This window comes from Pantherophis guttatus, chromosome 4 (assembly GCF_059756535.1).
Source record: "Pantherophis guttatus breed Tessera chromosome 4, ASM5975653v1, whole genome shotgun sequence".
NCBI classification, from domain to species: domain Eukaryota; kingdom Metazoa; phylum Chordata; class Lepidosauria; order Squamata; family Colubridae; genus Pantherophis; species Pantherophis guttatus.
The window spans coordinates 4,428,621-4,439,552 of record NC_142066.1 but is presented as its reverse complement, the minus strand read 5'-3'; the positions used below and the strand labels follow the sequence as shown (position 1 = coordinate 4,439,552).

Genomic DNA, 10,932 nt, shown 5'->3' with positions numbered 1-10,932 from the left:
ACTCGTATTTATGACTGTCGCAACGTCCCGATGTGTGTGTGTGTGTGTCACGTGATTTCCTTTTGCGCCCTTCGGACAAGCACAGTCCATGAGGAAGCCAGATTCCCTTAACAAACCGTGTGACTAACTTAACGACTGCAGTGACTCACTTAACAACGGTGACAAGAAAGGAAGGTCGTAAAATGGGACGAAACTCTCGCTTAGCAATGGAATTTTTTTTTTTTTTGCTCAATTGTAGTCGTAAGTCGAGGACGTGTATTAACCCACCCCGAAAACTACTCAAACGTCAGTCACCGACATGCTGATGACAATTGTCGAATTTGTTTGATTGTCTAATAAGAATTGGTTTTATCCGTCTAATTAAGAATTTAATAAGAATTTCTTTTGATTTTTCTAATAAGGACGTGATCAATTTCACTTTTCCTAAAACTTTGAGGCTGGGGAAATTCTGGGAGTTGGAAGTCCACACCTTTTAAAATGGCGGAGGTGGTGAAATCCTGGTTTGGCTGCCAAGCTGGCAGTGGAGCCACGAGATCCCTGGTTAAACCATCATTGTTGGTTTGTTGGTTTCTTGTGATGTGGCTTTGCGTTCCTTTTTTTTTTTTTTTAAAGCCAGCCTCTTCCATTGACTCTTTCCGAGCCCCCAGAAAGAATGATTTTGATTTGTGCAAGTCGTTTTTAATCATATCAGGATGATTTCGATCATTTTGATCGGCAAGTATTCAATTTCAATTTCAATTTAATTCAATTTATATGCCGCCCCTCTCTGAAGACTCAGGGCGGCTCACAATACATTTAAAATCCTAATAAAAAACATTTAAAAATTTGTTCCAACCATTTTTTGATGTTAGACCAAAATTTATTTGCTATTTATTATCAAAGATCTCACAATTCACATATTAACTGCTGCAAGAATAACTTACGCAAAAAATTGGAAGCAAGAAAAAATACCAAGTGAAACAGAAATAATAGGAAAAATTTTAGAGTGCGCTGAAATGGATAGGTTAACCAAAGAATTACAAGAAAGAGAAGAATCAGATTATTATAAAATATGGAATAATTGGTATAATTGGTTAAAAATCAGAAATATACAAAAAATATAGGGGGAAATATTACCGATTTATATATTATTTATATATATATAATTTCTCAGGTTTTCGCGGGTGTTTGTATGTAGGTCTTTGGTTATTCGGGTCTTCTCCCACATAAAATTGGAAGTGTCTTGACGACGTTTCGACGAAGTCTCATGTGTGTTCTCGGCTTCGAGCTTTGTGCTTCACATTGCTCCTAGAAGCACGAAGCCGAGAACACCAGCCTGAAGATGACGAATGAGACTTCGTTGAAACGTTGCCAAGAAACCTCCAATTTTACGTGGGAGAAGACCCGAATAACCAAAGACCTATACACACACACACACACACACACACACACACACACACACACACACACATATATATAATAAAAAATGTTATTAGATTAAGGAGAGGTGAAGGAATATATCATGAGTAGAATTGTAGAATGTCACTCTGAAAAAATGCTTAAGAAGAAATTATACTCTTTTTATGTATATGTTGTATAAATGTTTGTTGTGTATATGTTACGTATGTCTTTTTTAATATTTATATTCAATAAAAACTTTTCAATATATATATATATATATATATATATATATATATATATATATGTATATATGTATGTATATATATGTATATATATGTGTGTGTGTGTGTGTGTGTGTGTGTGTGTGTGTGTGTATATATATATATATATATATATATTTTAAATGAAGGGCAGCACTTTGCACCCTCCAGCTTAGTGCAATTCGATTTATTTCCGGGCCGATGAATTTACATTACGGCCCGTCAAGGGCGCCCAACAGGCCTGGCTCATTTTAGCACGCAGATCTTGGGGGGAAAATCCACCTGTTGACCCGACAAACTGAGATTCCTGGGCCCGTTAAGCCAGCTTGTGGGATTTGTCTGAGGAGAAATTAGATGCCAGAGGAATGGAGCGATTCGCTTCTTAACCAACCATGGTTTGCTTTTCCATCTGAGAAGAGAATTCGCTCGGAGGCGTGCCGGCCCAGGGCAATTCTGGCCTCCTTGAGAGCCAATTTTGGGGAGGGTCTGCAGGATAAATGACAAAAGGTCCCCCCCCCAAAATCTAAGCCTGTGTCTCTCATCAGGGCAGGGGTGAGAAAGGACCCCCCCCTTTTGCAATCTCTGCCCTTATTCTAACCTAGATTTGACCCTCCCCAGGGAAAGTGACAGGAGGTTGGGGGGCATCCTGGAAAGCCCCTTCCCCTTGGGGACAAGAGGGGTCCCCCAAATCTAAGACTGTGTCTCTCAAGTGGGGGGGGTAGGCACGGGTGAAAAAGGACCCCCCCCTTTGTAATCTCTGCCCTTGTTCAAACCTCCCAGGGAAAGTGACAGGAGGGTGGGGGGCATCCTGGAAAGCCCCCTCCCCTTGAGGACAAGAGGGGTCCCCCAAATCTAAGACTGTGTCTCTCAAGTGGGGGGGGTGAGAAAGGAGCCCCCCCTTTTGTAATCTCTGCCCTTGTTCAAACCTCCCAGGGAAAGTGACAGGAGGGTGGGGGGGGCATCCTGGAAAGCCCCTTCCCCTTGGGGACAAGAGGGGTCCCCAAATTAAGCCTGTGTCTCTTGGGGGGGTGGACAGGGGTGAGAAAGGAGCCCCCCCTTTTGTAATCTCTGCCCTTGTTCAAACCTCCCAGGGAAAGTGACAGGAGGGTGGGGGGGCATCCTGGAAAGCCCCTTCCCCTTGGGGACAAGAGGGGTCCCCCAAATCTAAGCCTGTGTCTCTCAAGTGGGGGGGGGTGAGAAAGGAGCCCCCCTTTTGTAATCTCTGCCCTTGTTCAAACCTCCCAGCGAAAGTGACAGGAGGGTGGGGGGGCATCCTGGAAAGCCCCCTCCTCTTGAGGACAAGAGGGGTCCCCCAAATCTAAGCCTGTGTCTCTCAAGTGGGGGGGGGTGAGAAAGGAGCCCCCCCCTTTTGTAATCTCTGCCCTTGTTCAAAACACCTCCAGGGGCAAGTGGGAAGAGTGGGGGGGAGAGAGTGGGGGTCAGCTGGGGGGGTGGGGGTCCCAGAGCGCTCCCCCCTTCCCCTTGGGGGGGCAGTGCTTTCTACAAGTGGGGGGGCTTCCCCCTTCCTAATTGGGGAGGGGGAGGTAATTCAAGAGAAGACCCTGGAGAGGAGTGATTTGGGGAAGAAGGGGGGGGAGTCTGGGTGGGGAGGGGGCCGTCTGCTCGCCTCCACCCCAGCAACCGGTGCCCGTGGAGGAAGGAGGGGAGGGGGAGAAGTGGGGGGGGAGAGACAGAGAGGGGGGGGGAGAGAGAGAGAGAGAAGGCGAATGCGCAGCCTCCGTGGCTCCCACCGCCGCCCCAGCAGCCCAGGCATGTGCCGGCTCCTGCCGCAGCTGAGATGGCCCGCGCCGGGTGGGAGGTTGGTCGCGAGCTGCAAGGTAGGCGGGGGACCCCCTCCCCACCTATTCCAAGGGTGGGTGGGGGGGGGAGAGAAGGGGGAGGGAGGGGGCGAGGGGGGCATCCCCGTGCCCGCAGCAGCTCTGCCTCGCTCGTTGCATCGACCTCCCCCCCCCAAAAGCAAGGTGCGGATTGTCTTGGGCAAAGGAAGACCCCCCCCCCAGCTCATCCACCCCAAAGAAAAGACCCTGTTAAGGGAGACCCCCCCTCCTCTGCAAGCAGGAATGAGGGTGGGGGGATACTGGTCCTTCTTTCCATCCTTCCTTCCTTCCTTCTTTCCATTCTTTCCATCCTTCCTTCCTTCCTTCTTTCCATCCTTCCTTCTTTCCATCCATCCATCCATCCTCCCTCCCTTCCTTCTTTCTTTCCATCCTTCCTTCCTTCTTTCTTTTTACACCCTCCCTTCCTTCTTTCCATCCATCCATCCTCCCTTCCTTCCTTCCTTCTTTCTTTCCATCCTCCCTTCCTTCTTTCCATCCAACCTTCCTTCCTTCTTTCCATCCATCCTCCCGTCCTTCCTTCTTTCCATCCTTCCTTCTTTCTTTCCATCCTTCCTTCCTTCCTTATCTTCCCTTCCCTTCCTCCCCTCCCTTCTTCCCACCCACCCATCACCCCCCCCCCCCACTGCCTGGCTTCCCTCCTGCCCCATCCTCGCCCTCCCCTCTTCGCCCACGAGACGGGGGTAGGGCTTGTTTCCCACCCACCCACCCACCCCAAAGTCCCACCCACTCCCCCTATCTTGAGTGGGGGGTCCCTTTCACTTTTGGTTCTGTGTGTTTCCTCCTCCCCAAATCCCACATGTCTGTCCCTTGGTCATCACAGGAGGGCAACCCCCCCCCATTCCCCGCATCTCGAAACCCTGGTCTTGAATTCCTGAAAATCATAAGGACTAGTAGCACCATTTCCCTCTCTCTCTCTCTCTCTCTCTCTCTCTCTCTCTCTCTCTCTCTCTCTCTCGTTCTGATCAGCCTGGGTTTATGTTTCCATCCGGGAGGGGGTAAATAAAGGCCTTTTTTTAAAAAATAAAAATCACAAATATGTCTCTTTGCCCCCCCCCAAATCAAGGGACCCTCGACTCCTTTCGCTCCAATGGGGGGGGGGGAAGCAGGATGAGGCACGATTTTTGCCGCCCGGATCAATCACCATAAAAGAGAATCCTTTTGCTACCTGATGGATGGCGGATCCATTCCATCAATCAATCAAACCCCGAAATGCCCCCAAATCTTTCTTTCTGCACACTTCAAAACCCCCTTCCCCACTTCCCAAAAAAATCCCTCACTTTTTTTTTCCCCCAGGAAGAAATTCCCAATTTATTCCTGGTTTTTTTTCTCCCCCCTCCCACTGTCCAGGGTGCTTAATTCGTCCCTTTCCTTGATAATATTCCCCCGTTCTAGGCATCCAGGCTGTTCATTGCATTCACACAATACGGGAGGGATATTGTCGTCGCCAGCTAACCGAGCCTCACCTGACCATGTTTTGGCCAAACCGTGTTTAGCTTTAGGACTTTGTTGTGGAAATAACTCAGGATTTTGCAAGTTAAGACCCTCAGCGAGGGGTGGTGGCTTCCATTGGAGGCAGAGGATTAGGGTTAAAGACCCCGTTTGGGGGGTGGGATGAGGGAGGCAGGTCTGGTGAGGATGTTCCTGGATTTTTCTCAGGTTTGGTTCCTTCTTGGTTCGGCTGTGGATGATGGTGGAGGCAGTCTGAGGTTGGGTCTCTTGGGGAGGGGTGTGCGTGCGTGTTTCGTTAGATCCTTTTTTTTGCAGAGAGAAATGTCTGTGTGCCAAATATATATTTGGCCTACACTGCTTAGGTATTCAAGACGGAAGAGGTGGGATGCTCCACCTTGGTATGGAATAACAGGATCCATAATTCCCAGCTGGGCTGGTTTGTTGGCGTCTGCCACGGTTTCTAATCTTATAAAGGATGGTGGGTGGAGAGAATCCTTGTAGGTTCTAGATGGATGTTTCTGAAGCTTGTGGGACACCTGAAGATGCGTGGACTTCGACTCCCAGAATTCCCCAGGCAGCATGGAAGCTGCCAACCTCAGCCACTTAAGATGGGGAGCCATCTTAAGCAGCAGAGATTGGTAGCCTCCATGCTGCCTGGGGAATTCTGGGAGTTGAAGTCCACCCATTTTAAGCGACTGAGGTGGCTAATCTCCATGCCGGCTGGGGAATTCTGGGAGTTGAAGTCCACCCATTTTAAGCGACTGAGGTGGCTAATCTCCATGCCGGCTAGGGAATTCTGGGAATCGAAGTCCACCCATCTTAAGCGGCTGAGGTGGCTAATCTCCATGCTGCCTGGGGAATTCTGGGAGTTGAAGTCCACCCATCTTAAGCAACTGAGGTGGCTAATCTCCATGCCGGCTGGGGAATTCTGGGAGTTGAAGTCCACCCCTCTTAAGCGGCTGAGGTTGGTAGCCTCCATGCTGCCTGGGGAATTCTGGGAGTCGAAGTCCACCCATCTTAAGTGGCTGAGATGGCTAACCTCCATGCTGCCTGGGGAATTCTGGGAGTCGAAGTCCACCCATCTTAAGCGGCTGAGGTTGGTAGCCTCCATGCTGCCTGGGGAATTCTGGGAGTTGAAGTCCACCCATTTTAAGCGACTGAGGTGGCTAATCTCCATGCCGGCTGGGGAATTCTGGGAGTTGAAGTCCACCCATCTTAAGCGGCTGAGGTGGCTAATCTCCATGCCGGCTGGGGAATTCTGGGAGTTGAAGTCCACCCATTTTAAGCGACTGAGGTGGCTAATCTCCATGCCGGCTGGGGAATTCTGGGAGTCGAAGTCCACCCATTTTAAGCGACTGAGGTGGCTGATCTCCATGCCAACTGGGGAATTCTGGGAGTCGAAGTCCACCCATTTTATGTGACTGAGGTTGCTATCTCCCATGCTGCCTGGGGAATTCTGGGAGTTGAAGTCCACCCATCTTATGTGACTGAGGTTGCTATCTCCCATGCTGCCTGGGGAATTCTGGGAGTTGAAGTCCACCCATCTTAAGCAGCTGAGGTTGGTAGCCTCCATGCTGCCTGGGGAATTCTGGGAGTTGAAGTCCACCTTCTTCAAGTGGCCACAAGCTTGAGAAATGCTATTCTAGATAGTTGCATAAAAAAAAAAAATAACAGGGAAAATTAAAATCCCCCCCCCCCACACACACATGTGTGTTCATATGTGCCAACGTACTGTCCTTCGCCTTCTCTCTTTTTCCCTGGCATCTTCCTTGGCAGGTTAGGCCACAGTTCGGTTTAAAGAGTGCTGCGTCCTGCCTACAAATCTTTCTTTCAGTGTTCAGCCCTACCGAAAAAGCAAAGCAGCTCTCTGTACATGCTTAGAGGCTCCGTTGTCCTGGTTAACTTCGGAAGCTAGCAGGAATGCCATCCAGGGTGTTCATAAAAACAGGGAGGGAGGTGGGCAGAGAGGCTTCCTTTGATCACACGCCAGCCATGTGTAGGATCGTCGCTACCTGATGTACTTTCTGGTTGATTTTCCTCTCCCTTACACACACACACGCACACATGTGAATCAAGATCACAGGCGGTGTTAATAGCACTCGATAAGACCTGGGTACGGCCACGCTTGGAACATTGCATCCAGTTTTGGTTGGCACGATATATTAAAAAAAAATGCTGAGACTCTAGAACCGTGATGGCGAACCTATGGCACGCATGCCACCTGTGGAACACGGAGCCATATCGGTGGGCACGCGAGCGCATGTGCGTGGCGGTCAGCTGATTTTTGGGCCTTCCAGGGCCACCAGAAGTCGGGAAACAAGCTATTTCCGGCCTCCGGAGGGCTTCTGAGGGGGTGGGGAAGGCTGTTTTTGCCCTCCCCAGGCTCCAAGAAAGCCTTCAGTGCCCATCATCCTTGGCCAGGAGGGGCGGAAGTTAGCCCAACACCTGAAGAGAACAGCAGATGGGACAAAGAAGTCCTTAGCAGAATTTCCCAAAACCTAAATTAAAAAAATCCTTGCTACACCTCAGAGGATTCAAGAATTCACTTAACAGAGTTGGAAGGGACCCTGGAGGTCTTCTAGTCCAACCCCCTGCTCAAGCAGGAGACCCTACACCCGTGATGGCGAACCTATGGCACGCGTGTGCTGCCCTAGTTCAGCTCCAGTGCGCAAGCGCGCCTGCCAGCTGATTTTCAGGCCTTCCGGTCCCACTGGAAGTCGGGAAATGGGCTGTTTCTGGCCTCCGGAGGGCCTCTGGGGGTGCGTGGGGAAGGCGGATTTTGCCCTCCCCAGGCTCCTAGAAAGCCTCTGGAGCCTGGGGAGGCTGAAAAATGGATCTTCCGGTCCCACCGGAAGTCGGCAAACGGGCCATTTCTGGCCTCCGGGGGGGATGGGGAAGGCCGTTTTCACCCTCCCCAGGCTCAAAGAAAGCCTCTGGAGCCTGGAGAGGCTGAAAAATGGATCTTCCGGTCCCACCGGAAGTCGGCAAACGGGCCATTTCTGGCCTCCGGGGGGGGGATGGGGAAGGCCGTTTTCACCCTCCCCAGGCTCAAAGAAAGCCTCTGGAACCTGGGGAGGGCGAAAAACAGCCCTTTCAGTCCCACCGGAAGTCAGCAAACGGGCCGTTTCCGGCCTCAGGGGAGATGGGGAAGGCTCTTTTCGTCCTCCCTAGGCTCCAAAAAAGCCTCTGGAGCCTGGGGAGGGCGAAAAACGGGCCTTCCAGTCCCACCGGAAGTCGGCAAAGGGGCTGTTTCCGGCCTCCAGAGGGAGTGGGGAAGGCTGTTTTTGCCCTCCCCAGGCTCCAAGAAAGCCTCTGGTGCCTGGGGAGGGCGAAAAACGGGCCTACTGGGCCCACCGTGTCATCACGTGCCATAAGCGGGGGGGCAGCGCAGGGGTGTCGCGCGCGCATGCGCAGGGGTGGCGGGGTGCACTGAATTATGGGTGTGGGCGTAACCCCCCCACGCTCCCCCTGCTTTAGCAGTCTTCCAATATTTGAGGGGCTGCCCCAAAGAAGACGGGGTCCACCTATTCTCCAAAGCCCCTGAGGGCAGGACAAGAAGCAACAGATGGAAACTTATCAAGGAGAGAAGCAGCCTAGAACTGAGGAGAAATTTCTTAACAATTGAGGACAATTCCTCAGCGGAACGATTGGCCCGCCGGAAATTGTAGGTGGAGGTTTTTAAGAAGAGATCGGACAACTATTTGTCTGAAACGGTGTAGTAGGATCTCCTGCTTGAGCAGAGGGTTGGACTAGAAGACCTCCGAGGTCCCTTCCGACTCGCTGTTATTGTGTTATTTTCTGTCCCTTGTTTGTCTGCCAGAAACACATGCACACCCACGAAAGCGTGCAAAAAAAGGAAGCCCCACACTTCCCTTCGAAGGGTGGGGCTAGCGAGGCCGTTTGGGGTGTCTCAGGGGAGGAGAGGAAGTGGTAGAGCCACCCTGCAGAGAGGAAATTGCAGAGTCAAAGGTGGTAAACGGGTAGCTGTGACCTACCGCCAGCCTTGCCATAATACAGGGAGTCCTTGACTTCATCACCACAATTGGGAGATCTTCCTTCCGTTCCCATCCTCCCCTCCCGCTCCCTCCCTCTCTCCCTTTCTCCCTCCCTCCTTCTTTTCCTTCCTTCCATTCCCTCCCTCCTTTCCTCTCTTCCATTCCCTCCCTCTCTCCCTCCCTCTTTTACTTCCTTCTATTCCCTCCCTCTCTCTCCTTCTTTTCCTCCCTTCCTTCCTTCCATTCCCTCCCTCCCCCTTTTTTCCTCCCTTCCTCCCTCCCTCCCATTCCCTCCCTCCCTCCCATTCCCTCCCTCTCTCTCTCCCTTTTTTCCTCCCTTCCTTCCATTCCCTCCCTCCTTCTCTCCCTCTTTTCCTCCCTCCCTCCCTCCCTCTTTTCCTCCCTTCCTTCCATTCCCTCCCTCCCTTTCTCCCTCTCTCCCTTCCTTCCATTCCCTCCCTCCCTCTTTTCCTTCCTTCCTTCCATTCCCTCCCTCTCTCCCCCTCTTTTCTTTGCTTCCTCCCTCCCTCCCTTCCTTCCATTCCCTCCCTCCCTCTTCTGCTTCCTTCCTTGCATTCCCTCCCTCTCTCCCTCTTTTCCTCCCTCCCTCCCTTCCTTCCATTCCCTCCCTCTTTTCCTTCCTTCCATTCCTTCCCTCCCTCTCTCCCTCTTTTCCTTCCTTCCTCCTTCCCTCCCTTCCTTCCATTCCCTCCCTCCCTCTTTTCCTTCCTTCCTTTCCTTCCCTCCTTCCCTCTTTTCCTTCCTTCCTGCCATTCCCTTCCTTCCTCACTCCCTCTTTTCCTCCCTTCCTTCCATTGTCTCCCTCTCTCCCTCTTTTCCTCCCTCCCTCCCTTCCTTCCATTCCCTCCCTCTTTTCCTTCCTTCCTTCCATTCCCTCCCTCCCTCTCTCCCTCTTTTCCTCCCTCCCTCCCTCCCTCCCTCCCTTCCATTCCCTTCCTCCCTCTTTTCCTTTATCCCTCCCTCCGTCTTTTCCTCCCTTCCTTCCATTCCCTCCCTCCCTTTCTCCCTTTTCTCCTTCCTTCCTCCCTCTCTCCCTTCCTTCCATTCTCTCCCTCTCTCCCTCTTTTCCTTCCTCCCTCCCTCCCTCCCTTCCTTCCATTCCCCCCTCCCTCTTTTCCTCCCTCCCTTCCATTCCCTCCCTCCCTCCCTTCCTTCCATTCTCTCCCTCTCTCTTTTCCTTCCTTCCTTCCATTCCCTCCCTCTCCCTCTTTTCCTCCCTCCCTCCCTTCCTTCCATTCCCTCCCTCTTTTCCTTCCTTCCTTCCATTCCCTCCCTCCCTCTCTCCCTCTTTTCCTCCCTCCCTCCCTCCCTCCCTCCCTTCCATTCCCTTCCTCCCTCTTTTCCTTTATCCCTCCCTCCGTCTTTTCCTCCCTTCCTTCCATTCCCTCCCTCCCTTTCTTCCTTTTCTCCTTCCTTCCTCCCTCTCTCCCTTCCTTCCATTCTCTCCCTCTCTCTTTTCCTTCCTTCCTTCCATTCCCTCCCTCTCTCCCTCTTTTCCTTCCTCCCTCCCTCCCTCCCTTCCTTCCATTCCCCCTCCCTCTTTTCCTCCCTCCCTTCCATTCCCTCCCTCCCTCCCTTCCTTCCATTCTCTCCCTCTCTCTTTTCCTTCCTTCCTTCCATTCCCTCCCTCTCTCCCTCTTTTCCTTCCTCCCTCCCTCCCTCCCTTCCTTCCATTCCCCCCTCCCTCTTTTCCTCCCTTCCTTCCATTCCCTCCCTCTCTCCCTCTTTTCCTCCCTCCCTCCCTTCCTTCCATTCCCTCCCTCTTTTCCTTCCTTCCTTCCATTCCCTCCCTCCCTCTCTCCCTCTTTTCCTTCCTCCCTCCCTCCCTCCCTTCCTTCCATTCCCTCCCTCCCTCCCTCTTTTCCTTTCTCCCTCCCTCCGTCTTTTCCTCCCTTCCTTCCATTCCCTCCCTCCCTTTCTCCCTTTTCTCCTTCCTTCCTCCCTCTCTCCCTTCCTTCCATTCTCTCC

The 10,932-nt window shown here is 51.9% G+C and overlaps 1 protein-coding gene across 9 annotated transcripts in view; it reads left to right on the top strand.

Moving 5' to 3' along the window:
* Nucleotides 1-3,377: 3,377 nt before the first annotated feature.
* The window catches only part of CARMIL3 (capping protein regulator and myosin 1 linker 3), an 83,459-nt gene continuing 75,904 nt past the window's right edge, over nt 3,378-10,932 (top strand). For 8 of the 9 annotated variants that reach the window (XM_087891716.1, XM_060684784.2, XM_060684782.2 and 5 more), the window contains exon 1: nt 3,395-3,478. In XM_087891716.1, coding sequence (XP_087747842.1) covers nt 3,439-3,478 — 40 coding nt within the window. In that variant the 5' untranslated portion in view covers nt 3,395-3,438. Of the gene's footprint in view, nt 3,479-10,932 lie in introns of all 9 variants that reach the window. The other variant, XM_060684783.2, reaches the window with a different exon arrangement.